A 17,579-nucleotide genomic window follows, 5' to 3' on the forward strand; every position below is an offset into this window, starting at 1 on the left:
TGCTCAAGTTTCAGGGTCTTGGTATTATATAGTTCATACAGTTAGAACAGAACCATTTTAAATGCTATTAATATAAAAATGTGCTTTTCAAACAAGTCCAAATATCTGCTGTGATCCAGTCCTGTTGCTGTTACTAGCAGTGGAAATCCATTTTATGTTGATACAGATGACTCAGCATGTTTCTAAATGATATTGTGTGTTTTATAATGTGAGGATCAGAGAAAAGGTTTGACTGGAGTTATATAGACACGTCCTCACTGTATTCTGGTTTGAGGAAAAAGTCAACAGTGCTGTCCTCGTTAGTTTGCATATCATTATAACTAAAAACACGAATTTCTCCAGAACACTGGTAGGTCAAAGATAAAAGACATTAGAACTGGAGAGCATCATGGGTAAATGCTGGTACAGAGTAAGTGATGTAACTGCTGTGCTGGCTGCTGAAATAAGGAGCAGCTCTGGCTCTGGTGTAGACGGGGAATGAGGCCTCACTGCACTCAGACATCCTCCTGATGGACTCAGCAGCTCCAGCAGCAGTGGCTCCATGGTATGTGCTGCCTCCTGCTGAGCAGATGGAGGAACTTCCAGATGGAGGCTGAAGGAGGAGACGCTCCTCAGAGTCCCAGCTGAAGCTCCTCTTGATCCCAGCAGACCGGAGCTGCTGCTGCTCGGCTCTGAGGGTCACACTGGATGGAGGAGAAGCTGTGGAGGCCTGAGCAGAGGGACTGTCTCTCTTCAGGAGGGATTCGATGGAGAAAGGACTGGAGAACTTCACCTCACTTCTGACCTGGACGGCCCTGCAGGCTGCAGGTTGGTGCTTTGACCGTGTGTTTAACCTGAACTTCTTTGTTCTCACTATGGAGGCCAACTCAGGGAAGAAATGCAGGATTCCTATGAAGTGACGACGTACCATCTTTGCTGTGATCTGACTGTAGTCCAGTTTCCAGTAGTTCCTGTAAGTGTGCTCTAAATCTGGGACCTGAAAAAAAAAACAGTAGAATTCAGTTAGAAGAATGCACTCAGAGGTCATTTGGGCCTTAAAATAAAATGGGTCCTAGAGTAAAATTATTTCAACATAACAACTTACCTTGACAAAACACTTGTTTCTCGATAAACAGATTCTGAGTTTGTTCTCAAGAGCTTTTCTGTCTTCACAAATTAGTGGCGCCATCTTGTCCATCAGCTGCAAAACATCCAGTTGAAATTAGATCTTTGAAAATGACAAATTAAATCTGAAATTGAGGCTTTTTAAAAGCTATACGATACAGATGGTTGGACACAGCTCAGCTGTTTCTTACTTGAGAAAAAGTGAGCATCTTGCATGGAGCATCCTGGAGGATGAAAGTGATCTTAGGTAGGCAGGTGGTGCTTCTCTTGAATAAAGTTCTCTGAGGTGAGTCAGTGAAGGGTAGCTGAGCTCCAGAGTTCTCTGTCCTCTTCTGCATCTTGTTTGCTGAAGTCCAGCACAAAGTAACACAATCACAACGTCAGTGAGGGCTGAAGTGGACCTGAAGTGGTCAGTGTTCTGGATATAAGTCCTGATGGAGCAATGGGACATCAGAGGGTGTGCACTGCAGGTTAATGAGCACCTTTGGTTCTCTAGATGAGGTGGAGATGGTGGGGTGGGGCCAGGAGACCACTGACTGTAAGTGCCCTCACTTATAGACATGTAAAGGACTGGGAGACAAGGGCGAGGTGATAATCACTGGAATGCAACAGTTAAAATGATGACCAACATAATCCCTCTTACTGGAACTAGCAAGTCACATTAACACCTCATCTGAGCTTCTCTCACATTTACTTTAAAGTATTTCCATATGGATTAATGTCTTGAAATGTATTTTTACTTTAACAACACAACTAAAGTAAATTATGGTTTCTATGTGCACTGTGTACTGTTAGACATACACTACTGTTCAAAAGTTTGGGGTCACTTTAAAATGTCCTTATTTTTGAAAGAAAAGCATTTTTCAATGAAGATGACATTAAATTAATCAGAAATACAGTCTAGACATTGTCAGTGTGGTAAATGACTATTCTAGCTGGAAACGGCTGATTTTTGATGGAATATCTACATAGAGGTACAGAAGCCCATTGTCACCAGCAACCATCACTCCTGTGTTCTAATACTACATTGTGTTAGCTAATGGTGTTGAAAGGCTAATTGATGATTAGAAAACCCTTGTGCAGTTATGTTAGCACATGAATAAAAGTGGGAGTTTTCATGGAAAGCATGAAATTGTCTGGATGACTCCAAACTTTTGAACCGTAGTGTGTACAACATTACCTAACATAGGAGGACAATATGTCCTCTCTCACATTTGTTTCAATGTCAGCATCTGCATTTTATTATGGGAATAAAATGTCACTGCAAACAAGGGCCGAACTACAGTGGGGCAAGGCAGCTACCCCCCCACTGTAGAGCCTTGACTCAGTATCGGTCCACAGCCTCTCCTCTCTGTTCAGTAACAGCAGTGATCAGAACCGTGGCGGACGGCAGGTTAGCAAATGCTTTGTAATACTTATTATGTAATACAGTGTCAGCGCTAGTTAGGTGAGGATTTTGTGATGTGAACGACAGATCACTGTTCTACTCTCTACCAGACTGTCATTTTCTCTTGTCCCCCTTTCCCTGTCTCTATCAGTATTATTAAAGGCAAAAAAGCTCAAAAACATATCTTTAATGAAACTATTGTAGCACCTCTTGTTTTATGAGTTCACTCAGTCCAGCCTGAATTCAAAAACTGGCAGCCCTCCTCTCACATATGACAACAGTGAGGCTGCACAAATGAAGCAATCCAGTAACACTGATGTGATGTTTCAGGAATTTTATGACCAACAGTTACTGACAAAGACTGGGTGCAAACAGTACAATTAACAAAGACTGAAATCCATTTAGCTGCTCAAGCTTCAGGGTCTTGGTATTGTATAGTGCATACAGTTAGAACAGAACCATTTTAAATGCTATTCATAAAAAATGCTTTTACTAGCAGTGAAAATCCACTTTTTATTGATAAAAATGACTCAGCATGTTTCTAAATGATATTGTGTGTTTTATAATGTGAAGATCAGAGAAAAGGTTTGACTGGAGTTATATTTACATGTTCTCACTGTATTCTGGTTTGAGGAAAAAGTCAACAGTGCTGTCCTCGTTAGTTTTTATATCCTATTAACTAAAAACATGAAGTTCTCCAGAACACTGGTAGGTCAAAGATAAAAGACATTAGAACTGGAGAGCATCATGGGTAAATGCTGGTACAGAGTAAGTGATGTAACTGCTGTGCTGGCTGCTGAAATAAGGAGCAGCTCTGGCTCTGGTGTAGACGGGGAATGAGGCCTCACTGCACTCAGACATCCTCCTGATGGACTCAGCAGCTCCAGCAGCAGTGGCTCCATGGTATGTGCTGCCTCCTGCTGAGGAGATGGAGGAACTTCCAGATGGAGGCTGAAGGAGGAGACGCTCCTCAGAGTCCCAGCTGAAGCTCCTCTTGATCCCAGCAGACCGGAGCTGCTGCTGCTCGGCTCTGAGGGTCACACTGGATGGAGGAGAAGCTGTGGAGGCCTGAGCAGAGGGACTGTCTCTCTTCAGGAGGGATTCGATGGAGAAAGGACTGGAGAACTTCATCTCACTTCTGACCTGGACGGCCCTGCAGGCTGCAGGTTGGTGCTTTGACCGTGTGTTTAACCTGAACTTCTTTGTTCTCACTATGGAGGCCAACTCAGGGAAGAGATGCATGATTCCTTTGAAGTGACGACGCACCATCCTGCCTGTGATCTGACTGTAGTCCAGTTTCCAGTAGTTTCTCTTACTGTCTTGTGCACCTGGGACCACTGGAATCTAGAAAATGAACATATTACAGTTAAGATTCAATTGACAATACATTATTTGATGTGAAAAACTAAAGTATAGTTAGAAGAATGCACTCAGAGGTCATTTGTTCCTGAAAATAAAATGGGTCCTTGAGTCAAAATATTTCAACACAACTTACCTTGACAAAACATTTGTTGCTCAATAAAGAGATTCTGAGGCCGTTCCTAACAGATTTTCTGTCTTTATTTATTAGTGCTGCCATCTTGTCCAATAAATGCAAAATAATAAAGTGAAATTAGATCCTTGAAAATGACAAATTATGTCTCAAATTGTTTTGTTTTTTTTAAAGATATACAATACAGATGGTTGGACACAGCTGAGCTGTTTCTTACCTGAGCAAAAGTGAGCATCTTGCATGGAGCATCCTGGAGGATGAAAGTGATCTCAGGTAGGTAGAAGGTGTTCTTCTTGAATAAAGTTTTCTGACATAGATCAAAGGAGATCAGCTGAGCTCCAAAGTTCTCTCTCCTGTTCCGCATCTTGTTTGCTGAAGTCCAACATGAAGTAACACAATCACACCAGTGAGAGCTGAAGTGGACCTAAAGTGGTCAGTGCTCTGCATATAAGTCCTGATGGAACAATGGGACATCAGAGGGTGTGCACTGCAGGTTAACAAGCACCTGTTCTCTAGATGAGGTGGAGATGGTGGGGTGGGGCCAGGAGACCACTGAGTGCTACCACAAGTCCTTCTTTTGTAGCTATAAAGAATCTGATTTGAGTTCCACCTCTTTCACTGATATTAACATAAATATCCCCTGAATTTCCACACAGCAACACTAATTTGACTCATCAAAACAAGAGAAACAGGAGAAAACTCCTGTCTGAGTAACATAATGTTCTCTTCATTCACTGCTTGGCCAAAAAAAGAAAAGGAATAAATGTTGTGACACTGCAGAAACTTATCAAAACAATGCCACAGTGAATGCATGCCGTAGTCAAAGCTAAAGGCAGTCCGACTAAGGAAATATTAGTGTGCATTATTTATTTATTTTTTGGCCAGGCGGTGTATAATGTCATATTAAATTTGAATGACAGAGACAGTAAGACAGAAAAACACGTCAGATCAGAGGAAACATGAAAACACATTTATCCAAAGAGGTTAAGCTGCTACTAGTTTCTCTTGATACAGAAACAGAACAAGATTACTTCTACAAAGCCTTTCAACATTCTTGTGAGTTACTGGACTGGATCTATTATCATGTACATGACTCCACCCAAAGGTGCAGACCTCATTCACTATCAAAAGATTCTCATTAACATGGAAGACACGATTTCCCCCTAATGTCCTGCTGACCTTAAAGAACTGCTTTAAGGACCTGAAATGAGAAACCTTTGGTGGTTTTTACTGACTGTAAAAAATCAAAGTAATCTGGAAAGATCTAAATGGTTATAAAGTCTCTTGTTACATTTTCTCTATTTGACAGATCAAGGACTTCTACACCATTTCATTGTTACTAATAGCAAATGTGTTTAAAAAAAAAAAACAAAGAAATGTGCTTCATCTATCTGCTTTCATAATCTTTGTCAGTCTGAGACAAACTCTGTTGACATTCCATGCCACGATTTTGACCTATCAGTCTGGATATTTGTCTTTCTTTGCTTTCCGCTCTCATCTTTACCTGCACAAAGCTGTCAGCTAAATGTCAGAAATGGCTAGTCTGTGTAGATTCTAATGCGCTAATTGTCCTTCAACTGATATTTTACCAGAGACGGTGAAAAAATGAGAGCTTTTTTTTGAAGATCGAGAACAATTGAACCTAGATGAGTTTGTCTAGCGGTTTTAAAGAATGTAAAAGTGAGTCAGAGAGAGAAATGCATAAGAGAAAGCTGGAAAACTGCTTCAATGTCGTAAAATGTTAGATTTGTTGCCCTAGCAGAACAATCTTTGCAGGAGGCAGAAAAGATGAAATCAGTGTCTTTGAGTTTTGTTTTTTGACAGAGTTAAGAGCATTAAAACATCAGTCAAAGGTTCTTGCTAAAGCTTTAGTTGAGATGCTGACATTTGTTCATTCAGTTTGATTAAACACACTCCAACATACTGCATTCAGGTGAAGTCAGTTGCTTAAAGCAGAGTTTCCAAGACTTTTCAGCCTCCAAACCCAAAATAACATCACTGAAGACAGTCACTACTACTGGAGTTGGTTGAAGTTACAATCACATACTTTAAAAGCTCACCCAAACACAGGTATAACAACCAAAAAACACCACAGCTTAAACAATACATTAAATAGTAATACAATATAAACTGGCAGCAGAATACATCCAAGTAATCTGTATGTATAAACTGTGCTACTCTGTAAAAAAAAAAAAAAAAATTCTCTCCTCTTTTGTACCAATTATGGCTTGAATTTACCATTTTAAATTTTTTTATTTATTTATTTATTTATTTTTTTTTTTTTTTAATTAGATTTCTGGGAAATCATTTTGTAGCCCCACTTTGGGAACCAGTACTTAGAGAAGCCCGTGAGTGAGTGTTAGCTCAGTGTTTAAAGTGTCAGAGAATTTCACAGCTCTGGAGATGTTAACATTGAATGATTCCTGCTAACAATTCCTGACATGCTTTACAAGTTTTAACGAGTCACTTAAGGCCAAACAAGCTGATGAAGCTGTGATACTTTGCAAGTAGATGGGTGCCCCAGACTTGTGACATTTTTCCTTTTTTCCTCCCTATTTTTCAAGTCTATTAAATAAAAAGCAACACTGCACTGACATCTCAGAAAACTTTACTGTTTGCTTCAATCCATAAAATATGTAATTAGCGACTTGTGTGTGACTTGGATCCTGCAACGTACCGCTGACGTATGATGATAGTGATTAAGCTGGAGAGGTTTCACAAGGAGATCAATTAAATATGGTGGGCAGATGCTAACATTGCTGAGATTCACCATTAATCAGTCTGCCAAAGATCATCTTCTGCTAATATTAAAAAACAGCTTACGTCACATATCAATAACTAAAAATGTGGACCATACAAAAGTGGTTAAACCCGTCACCTATAACCTTAAGCAATTTCCCCTCTGGGATCAATAAAGTATCTGATTCTGATCTTTGCACTTTGGAACAACCACATTTGCTGTAATAACCCAACTATCTTGTCATTATGTGTTCATTTTATCAAACAACAGGGTTTCTTGGCCTCTCCAAGTAATGCCTTTTTTCTCTTAATAAACCTTTCACTACGTTTTTCTGCCAAATTTAGAGTTCACAGCTCTATTACATGAGAATGCACTTTTCAAACAGCTTTAAATTTTTATTTTCCAATGCTCTACAGCAAAGAGAAATCCTACAGAACTTAGTAAACCATTATGTTCCATTTAATGTGTAAATCATTTCATTTATACTGACTGGAATACCCACATTTCAAAGTCTATTTTTTTTGTCAATTGCTTTTGTAAACAAACTGTGATTGGAAGGTTTACATTTTGTCTGCTTATCCAACTGATGTCATCATTACAGAGTTAAGGCCACTGGTTTTAGGTTGAGTTTCTACTATCCACTATTTAACTCTAAAAATGCCAACCCTATTGTACTTCTGTAAGAACAGACGAAACGGGACAGAGACTGAAATAAAATGCCATTTTATTGTTCAGCCGTGTCATAACCTCTTCTCCAAAATAAGCACAGCAGGACTACAACTGTTCGTCAACCTAGCTACCTTTGATAGCACGTAAAACTGGGTTTTATTCGACCACCAATGATAGCGTTAGACTTTTCTATCAGACATCCAATGATAGCATACAAAATAGTTAACCTACCAGTGATACTGTATATAAAACACTTGTCTCTAGATTTTTTCCCCAACCCACCCTCAATTTCCCTCTTTAGAACATTTGTGACACTGACATATTTTATGCTCAAACAAGCACATATTAAGAATGCATAATTCTCCATTTTTGAGATTATAAAAAAAACTACACAATGTTACACTTTAAGTCAGAGTACAATTCAACTGATTATTAGTGTTCTACACATTCGACCATAAACCAAAGGAACATTGTATAATATCACTATAACTTAATACTACATGTAATATACGTTTTTTAAAAAAAAAAAAAAAAAAAAATTACAAATGATTAGCATTGAAGAGAAAATGAAGATGGCTAGTGCGAAGGCAAGCTGGGTCAGTACCATAACAGAGAATGAGTAATACAAAAAGAAATAAAAAAATAGAATAAGAAAAATAGAACAAAAAACTGATAAGAATACAGGCAAGGCTAAAACATATGTGTTTCAAACTTTTAAGATCCAACTCATGTGCACTCATCCATATAGGTAACCTGCTCCAAGACCTCCATTGTGTGATTCCACATCTCACTGTTTCTTTAACCCCTTCTTTCCCCCCTCCCCCGGGTTTCGACTTGCTTAAACATTCCTGTGGCAACCATCTTTTTGTTTTCTTGTGTCAGGCACTTTCCAGGACCCCCTATTCCTTTCTTTACCTTCAACACTCTTCAGGTCAATCATAATGCTGCTTCAGACAATACAGGCCAATCACAATGCAGGTTCTATCAGAATACAACTGCAAAAGAAGACAAGACAAAATATGAAATTAATGTGGCCTTATTTGAACCAACAGAGCATTTTTTAAACTATAAACTGTACATTTCCAGTAGTTTTTCTTACCAATCCTACAGGTCGGTGTCAAACCAGGCCAGCTGGTTGCTGTCCATCAGGTCCTGGGTGTGGCCGAGGTCTGGCAATGGATCGGTGTGGTGACCCAGGTCGGGCAGAGTGTCAGCATGATAGTCTGCACCTTCCATCATGGGGTCTAACAGAGTGTCTTGGCCGTAGGCTGCTGGATAGGCCCGGTATGCTCCATCTGAAAGGCAAACATTACACTGGAGTTTAAAACTCTGTTGATTAACAACTGCAAATGAACAGCTAAAAATGCCAAAGGACACCATATGATGTCAGCTAGCAGGGAAACGCAGATGACCGACAACTAGCTTAGATTTTTAGATACTCCTACGTTTCTCCTGTTTCACAATTTACAACTGAAAGAAATAAAAGCCTTTTGTCCCACACTGAAAAGGTCGATTTGCATTAACATTCAAGACAATGCTAATGTTTTTCTTCCTATTGATAGAAGCCAAGAGTTGGAAGCTTTTAAGGCCACACTAATGGCAAAATATGATGTGAAATACAGAGAAGGAATTTCATTAGCGGAAGTCCAAGTACTCACCATCCTGCCTATAAGCCAGAGGGTCTCCCTGTGCTCCCATATCCAGCCCCAGGTCTCCAGTCTATGAAAAGGCAGAGTGATGAGCATGGCCTGACAGAACCACTTATTTAAAAGATTGCATATTTTCATCCCAAATCCAGGGTACATAGCAATTCTTTGAATGACGTACTAATGGAAATTAATAATTATGATAGGACACCATTTGTGGCAAGTACACCAAAAAAATCTATGTATTCTGCTTATATGAAATCACTTAATGTGTGTGCTAATGGAAAGCCACCAAACTGCAATGTCAATTAAAAAATAATATGTGATTTTTTTTTTTTTAAAAGTCTTTTCAGATCATGTCTTGTCATAATTACCTATTTTATAAATATTTGCAGCTGTGAACAGCTCACTCACTTCCTTTGTGCATAAATATATACATAACCATTCTAAAAAAAAAAAAAAAAAAAAAAGACTTTGTATGAATATTGCCATCTTTCTGCATAAACCACTCAATATAAGTATGTATCCTGCTCAGATCTGATATGTAGTATAGAGGTCGCAGCTTATTTGCAGTGTTTATGGTGTGCGTGTGTGTACGTACATCATTCCAGGCCATAGGCTCAGTTCTGAACAAAGAGCTGGTCAGCTCCACTGACAGACGTTTCTTGTAGTCCTGGGGTTTGTCCTCGGACATGCGGAACAGGACTGCTGCAGCATAGGTTGCTACAAAAGAATGCACAACACCACAAGCCAAGGACCTCAGGTTGACACGTACAATCAGACATGTGTACACGGTATGTATTTGCACCCGTATACTCACCAACGCCCTCGTTACGGGAGTGAAGCAGCTCAGTGAGTGGTGCAGTGGCTCCTTCAGCCTCAATTGCCTCAGCAGCTTCCTTGTCCTGGGCCAGTTCACACAGCACACCTGCTGCCACACGCTGGATGTTCTCCACTGGAGAGTACAGCAACTGGATACAAGAGCAGAGAAGAAAATATAATGTGCAATAAAGACAAAAGAGTCACTAACATGCATGTAACAGACAAATACTAGTGAGAAGAGAATCAAAGTTAATTTACAGATTCTGTATTTTCAACACCGAACTACTGAATTGGCAAAGACATTTACATACACTTGGGGTGAGAGCGTAGCTGGTCTGCAGTAAGACTTTACCTGGACAAAGAGTGGAATGGTGTTGAGTCCTCTGATTACAATTCTGTTGTGGACATCCCGGGCCAGGATGTGCAGAGCTCCTGTGCAGCCTTCCACGATTTCCTCCATACGCACACCCTCCTGAATGTGTTTCAGTTAGATGAAAAGAAAATTAAATATACATAAAAATCTAAACATTCCAATAAAGTATCCTTCTAGTGGGTTACACACCACAAACTGCTGCTGATTGCCACCCATGCTGGTGCGCCTCTGGGTGTCCTGGTGAGCTCTGACGAGCAGTTGGACCAGTCGGGGAATAGCTCCCTGCTCCCGCAAAGCACTGTGGTTGGCCGGGCAGAGTGCCAGATTGCGAATCAGACCAACTGTAGCCTAGATAGAAGAAACATTTTACATACTTTGTGTTAGAACTAGTTTAGATGAGTCCTGTTTAACAATAATTATACTGTTAATCTGGAAATATGTGAAGGGAAACAAAGAAGATCATGACCTTGATTAGTGGCCAGTGGGATGGAGGGTGCAGTAGTTTGACCACCACAGGCAGGCCATAGTGAAGACGCACAGCATTCTGGGCCATCTCAGCATCCTGGTGGCGGGAGGTAAGGTGACGGAGGGCACAGACTGCTGGCTCTGTGATGTCTTCTCTGTCGCCAGCCCGAAGTACTGTTCGCACCAAAGCCTCAATGCCACCAACCTAAGGAGATGAGACAATTAATGGTCTATGTGATATCACATCAAAAAATAAGGCAGCAGACAAAATCTAATGCAAGTATTGTCCATAGGTCGATACTATGTATTAGGTGATTTCCCCAAACCTGTGTGTTCACATTTCCAGAGTATAAAAGGGGGCTGGAGCACAATGCTTATTTCACAGCTTTTAACTGTGTAAACAGACTAATGCTGTGCCCCAGCCACCTTTTGTACTCTGGAAATTTGCTGTCCTCGAGATAAGAAGCATTTTCAGCTGCATTTTGCTGGAAGATGAGCAGAGAATCCCGATTTTATTGTGTTCATACTTACTTGACACACCATGAGTTTGTTACTATAGTTGTTGCAGGTCAGGTTGGAGAGGATGCCAGCAGCACATGTCACTACATTGATGTCATCACTGCCCAGCAGCTGGACCAGAGTCCCCAGGAGACCCTCCATCCCCTCCTACAGAGAGGACAGGGTAGCAAAAAGGGGGGAAAAAAATAAGAAAATGAATAACTTAGAATTAATGGGATTAAATAAACAAAACTGGATGCTTGTTTAAGTTGTATACAGTTGTCATATTTTGTTCTTATCAGGCATTTAACAAATTTCTAACCAACACTGAACCTGGAGTGTGTGAGGAGTTAGTATTTAAGTCTAAAGAAAAAGTGTGCTGTACCTGTTTAGTGGCAGCGTCTGACAGATTCCTCAGTGTCCAGAGGCAGTTCTGGACCAGACGCTGGCTGGGGTCTGTCAGATGAAGTCCCAAGGCCTGCATGCCTCCTACACACAAAGTCAAACAAACAAATATGTTAAATCAGATGACTTTCTACTTAGAAGCAAAGCACAACTAAAAACTGTAAGTCAGCCTTTAATAATACCCACAGTTGTACTGCGATGAGTGAGACATGAAATTTCAGATTTAAGCCTCTTTCACTGTACTGTATTTTTCTTTTAGTGGTGTACTATGAGTATGTACATACCAGCCTCTACGATGGCAGGCTTGTTGCTTGAGCAAACAGAGAGCACCTTGAGCACTCTGCTTGTGGTCCACAGCAGTTTCTCATATGTGAAGGTCCTCATGATGTTGACCAGGGCCTGGGGACCACCACTGGCCAGAATGATCAGCTAAAACCAAGACAGAAATATGCTTATACTTGCATACAAATTGCCACCAGTAAAGTGGTGTGAGCAGTCATATAATATGAAAACATGCATAAATTAGCTGATATTGCAATACCTTGCTTTCCTGGTTGCCATATGCCAGAATCTGCAGGCAGTCAGTAGTGATTGCCAGGAACTTGACATTGGTGTTGGACAACAGAGCCACCATCTTCTGCAATCCTCCAGCTAGGCGCACTGCCATTTTGGCCCCTTCCTGGTGCAACAACAGGTTGTGGAGCGTGGTGATGGCATAGAACAAAACGCTGTCCACTGGTGAGCTGAAAAAGCGTACAAACAGAAACGTGAATGAGACAACTTCAACATTTAAAAATCACCTTCGAAAACACCATTTTAATGGGTGTTGCAGATACAAATTCACACTATTTCACAAATTTTCACACACAGTGGGAATTCTTCATACACTTGGCATATTTAATCACATAATTAGTCTCTGTTAACACTCAGCTTCAAATATGACCATAATAAATCAGCTGCACTAGGTGCTGTTTGACGTTTTGAATCATTTAAATACTTTGATTATTAGCTGTTTTTCACAGCTGAGATAATAATGAATATTACTCTTCAACAGCAAAAAATTAACACTAGTTTCTGAAGTCTTGAAAACTGTCAGGTAAAGTGAAAAATTGGCGAGAGAAATGGCAACTCCTGTGAAGTCTTCTGTAAAATTAATGCTGGTACTTTGGAGCACCATAATAGTAAGTCTCACATATTTTCTCATCTGTCCTCATCTGCCCTAATTATCCAGTCTTCGAGGAAAATGATCATACTAACCAAGAGCTTTACTGAAAAATGCAATCATTGCCATTTTGAAGAAAACCTTTTGATGTGGAAATTACTAGCCTTAAAAATTATTTAAATGTTTACTCAGTCCAAATTGCTACCCGTTTTCAAATCTATTCAGTGATTGTAGTCCAACAAACTGTGGCAGTTCATCTCCTTTCATGCTACTGCTCCATTCTGTATTTAACGCACGGTAATGTGAGTCCAGGTGCAAAATCAAACACACTCATGCGACATCCAACAGGTCAGAACTTGCCAGAGCTAACTGTTTTGACGTTCATGGAGAAATACAAAGACTACAGTAAAGAGGGAAGACATTTCAATGGTTTCAAAGTGAGTCGCCATTCTTTGTAAGTTTAGCTCTTTGGGAAAAATTCTCAGTTGGTTGTCTGAAGATGTAATGAGACTTTGTCACTGAGTTTTGTGTGAATCCAAGTGTCTGTTTTACTCATGAAAGTTGAACCATTTCCACCGTTTGTCTTTATTTGCAGCTGACAATATATCACTTATAACTGTTAAGACTAATAACAGCTGTTGTATATTGTTGCATTTTACACTGTTGTATTACAGTCTTCACTTATACAGAAGAAAGTGAGGGAATGAAAAAGGGAAAGCAAGCACCTTAGTTTTGAACTCAGTTCTAGCTTTTCGTTTTGGGTTATACTAGAGCTGATGCCTAGTTGCTGAGTCTATAGGGTGGGCTACTGAATGAGACTAATGGTGTAGTAGTTAATTTTCTGTAATTCAAGTGCATTGAAACTTTCCATGGGTTATTTATGCTTACCCATCAGACACTGCATACCACCTGGCTAGTGTATGCAATTAAGGCTGGACTTACATAAGCCCAGTCTACCTATTTAATGGCTACACCTTGTATTTCAGCATCACGTAACATTTCACTTCAGTGGCATTGCTGTGTATTGCTATGTAAATAAAAACACTGACAGCCTGTGGGACATACGTGGGTTTTAAACAAAGATGCCACAAGTAGCAATGAACTGAATCCAACACTTGTAAAAACAATACTGAAGGCTTCACGAACTACCTTTCACCAATATAGATTACAACTGTATACAATACAAATGCAGCTGCAAAAAAATCCATCAAACAACTTTCTCAAGCCACTGACAGCCATCAGACCACTCTGCCAACAAACCACAACACAAACAATTCCAAGACAGCTTCTCTGCATTCTTGTCATTTGCATCAATCCAACTGAAATTAACAATCACACATACAATATAAACAGCACTACAGTCGATCCAATTTCTTACCCAAGCATCTTCACCAGGGCAGGAATGCCTCCAGACTTGAAGATTGCAAGGAGACCCTCACGATGGTGGGAGAGGTTGTGCAAAGTGCCGGCAGAGCAACGAGCAGTCTCTACATCACCGGTGTTTTGCATGGCACGGACAACTGCCGAAACCATTTGTGGCGAACGCATCAGGGCATGGCGCGATGCCTCCTTCTTTGACAACTGATGCACCATTACAGCTGCTTTATTCACAACAACCTAAGAAAGAGATGCTTGTTAGGGATGGATGGCCTCAGAAGGGATGTAAACTGCATTGTTACTAAATGACATTACACCACAACTTACTCGGCTGGTACCATTTTTGGATTTGAGTGTTTTCATGTGATTATTCGCTGATTTATACACGTACCTGGTCTTCATCATTGAGCAGTTTGGTAAGCTCAGGGATGGCACGAGTGGCCAGCTCAGCATCGTCTTGATAGTTAATGAGGTTGACCACCGCATGCTTGAGCATCTGAGAGGGCTCTGCCAGACGCTGCACAGCTGTTGGGTGGGCTGCATCCAGCTGAGTAGGTGGGATCTGGATGCCCTCCTCCAAGGTCTCTGGAAACATGGCAGCGCGAACACGCTGGGCCCGGGTCATGGCATAACCCTCGATGTCTAAAACAAATGCAAAATTATGAATATAACATAAATGCCATGAAACTAAAGTAATTTAACATTTGTTGAACTATTCTTCCATAGTAGCCATTTTGATCATGTACAATTAGGACTACTTGATGGAAATACACAAACAACACTGTGATTGCAACTAATTAGTCACATTTAACAAGGGAGTATTTCATTAGATGAGACAGAGAACAGATATCAAAACATGAGCAGCAGTTTCATTTACCTGTGGCCTCAGGGGTGAAGGGTTGATTGAACTCCCAGTCATAGAGAGTTGGATCGTCCTCTTCAGCATCAGGGTTACCCTTGCCACTCAGAGATGGTGCTGTGGTGGTGACACCAGACTGAATGCCTGAATCCAGATAGGACTGCTGCTGCCACTGGCTCACAGCAGCCTTGCTGTCACCCATGGCCATGTCCAACTCCATCAAATCAGCTACACAAAAAGAGCACAAAAAGTCAAATACAAGGTACGTGAAACATTGTAAAGAATAATCTTTTCTTCACTCGCTTCAGCTTAACGTCTCAATTTCAGTGAGGTACAATAGTTCAGACCGACCTTACAAGTTTCAACAGCTCATACGTGTGGGCACAAAATAAAAATATAATTGTAACTAAACAAAGCAAAAAGGAAAGAAAACGCATTTCTCCACGTCTGGGAAAAAAAAAAAAAATCAGAAGATGGTCGTAAAATGAAGCTCATAAACATAAGACCCGTCTTACATTCCCCAGATACATTTATTTGTTCAAGAAGACGCTCAGATGTAACAAAAAGCCAAGTGTTGGGATACTGTGACATGTGCTCACCTGGCTACCATTTTTTTCTAGTCTCCACTATGCCTCAATGCTTGCATTACTTCATTTGTTTGCATATGTACAGTGAAACTCTTACATGTAGATTTTAAAGACAATATGAATAATTTTCATATTAACATAATACTCATTTATATGAAAATATATCGTTTTCCATACTTACACTGGGTAGCCATTGTTCTTGCCTGCCCTCAGCAGATATGTCTGTAGAAGGAAATAGGTACACAGGGGGGAAAATGAGACAACTCACACTCAAACTAATATCTTGTTTGGCCAAGCAAAACCTAGCCGTTATGTTTACGCGTTTCTCCTACGTGGTCTCAATAATAAAACCGCTGTCTTCTGCGCTACCTGTGCGAGCTCCCAGTGATTCAGACGCTTGTTTGGCTTGCTAACGTAGCTATGAGGGGAAATGCCGAGCCTCCACCTCCAGCCGAGAGAGCAAAGCGGTGGGTATTTCCAGGCCAGCACGAACACAATTCACCATTCAGCGGCAAAGAACATCAAAGGCATATTTCTCCCCCTCCCCCTACCACGGCCAAGTTCCGACCTCGCAGCTTGGGTTTCCAATGAGAGAAACTACCCCCTCCGCCCCGCAATCACTTCCATGACTCCTCCTCTCATGGTGGGTCTAACTACGAGCCTAACAAGCTGCCTCTTCAAAACTAAACGAAAACCCTCAGTTAACTGCACAGGTTACATCCATCACCAAGTGTATTTCATTTGTAAAAAATTCAACACCGAGGCGCTAGCATGCATTCGCCACCCCTGCTAGCTAACAGGTTGGCTAGCTTACCTTGAACGCTCGCTAAGCTAACCTAACGTGCGTAGCTAACCTCTCCGCTAGTTAGCTAACTAGCTAACATAAACAAACAGTGTTAAGGGATTCGGCCACACACTAAAAATTAGTATGCCTTGTCCCGAGACGCAACTAATGTTAGAAGCCATCATTTTCACAAACGAGTTCATTGTAGGAACGGTGAGTTGCAAGCACACTCCTGAAATGTTTAATTCTGGGTTGATTAGCTTAGCTAGCCAGGACGTATGAAAAGTAGATCCAAGCGCCACCGTACAAAACCTGCTGTGCTGCCAGCCAAATCAGAAAACCCCACCGGAGCCCCCTCCCTAGCCAAAGATGATTTTCTTTGGAGAATCGAGCATTGACGCGCCGTGAAGACGCCGAATAATAGTTGATGCTAAACATACTATATTTACCAGAGTCGAGCGGCTCCTCCGTGGTTCTTGTCAGGAAAAATCTCCCCTTTCTGTGAGCTGAAAACAGGAGAAGGGCTGCTAGGTGAACCACCCGTAGAAGTCCGAACCACACCCGCTGTTGCTCCGTTGCTTCCGCCTGTGTGAACGAACATCAAGATGGCGAAAGGAGAAAATACAGTATTCTGCCGCACTAGGAAAAGTAGGGCGTCATTTTAAAGCAAAGTTTTAACATCGAGGCTATCAATTTACAGTTATATCCAGACAGTGATACATTTTCTCATTTTAAGAGAAGTCGATGATTTCAGATGTGGTGTTTTCCAGCAACTTGAATTAAAATGGTGGTGGGGAGGGCGAGGTGCTTCCATTAGAAAGGAATGACATTCATGAGCTGCTGTGACTTGACAGCGGGGTTCAATTAACATGCAGTTAATTGAAAGACACAAACATTTCTCCTAACAGGAATCCCATTCATTCATTTAGTTTATTGAATTAAGTCAGCAAGCATGTGGGCTGCAGTTCAGACACCTGCACACAGTCAAATTGGAACTCATTTAGCAAATGATGAGCTGCAGGAGTTAATGGAAGAATGACAAACAAAGTGCACAAACTACAATAATTACAAAATCAAACCGTATGGACAGGGGTAACCTGTCCTAAGTAAAGTTTTGTACAGAAACTCACAACTTCATATCAGGACATACAGTGATCTTGGATGTAAAACTCCGACACCGTAGTATGTATAGACCACAAAGTGAAATGT

At 40.9% G+C, this 17,579-nt stretch overlaps 1 protein-coding gene across 1 annotated transcript; it reads right to left on the reverse strand.

Moving 5' to 3' along the window:
• Window positions 1–7,430: 7,430 nt before the first annotated feature.
• LOC111573771 (catenin beta-1-like) lies at window positions 7,431–16,945 on the reverse strand. The gene is made up of 17 exons (XM_023278079.3): window positions 16,820–16,945; window positions 15,768–15,808; window positions 15,018–15,227; window positions 14,532–14,782; window positions 14,142–14,380; window positions 12,143–12,344; window positions 11,886–12,030; window positions 11,582–11,685; window positions 11,230–11,364; window positions 10,700–10,903; window positions 10,423–10,581; window positions 10,213–10,332; window positions 9,859–10,009; window positions 9,640–9,761; window positions 9,051–9,111; window positions 8,492–8,687; window positions 7,431–8,387 (listed from the first exon to the last, which is right to left on the reverse strand). The coding sequence occupies exons 2-16, from the start codon at window positions 15,778–15,780 to the stop codon at window positions 8,497–8,499; spliced, it is 2,307 nt and encodes a 768-aa protein (XP_023133847.1). The 5' UTR covers window positions 15,781–15,808; window positions 16,820–16,945; the 3' UTR covers window positions 7,431–8,387; window positions 8,492–8,496.
• Between the last annotated feature and the right edge of the window lie 634 nt (window positions 16,946–17,579).

This window comes from Amphiprion ocellaris, chromosome 15, assembly GCF_022539595.1.
Source record: "Amphiprion ocellaris isolate individual 3 ecotype Okinawa chromosome 15, ASM2253959v1, whole genome shotgun sequence".
NCBI lineage: Eukaryota > Metazoa > Chordata > Actinopteri > Pomacentridae > Amphiprion > Amphiprion ocellaris.

Coding starts and splice junctions, on each gene's coding strand:
- LOC111573771 (XM_023278079.3), bottom strand. Junction 14,381..14,531: donor TGCTCAATGATGAAGACCAG/GTACGTGTATAA, acceptor TCTCTTTCTTAG/GTTGTTGTGAATAAAGCAGC. Junction 10,333..10,422: donor GCAATCAGCAGCAGTTTGTG/GTGTGTAACCCA, acceptor AAACACATTCAG/GAGGGTGTGCGTATGGAGGA.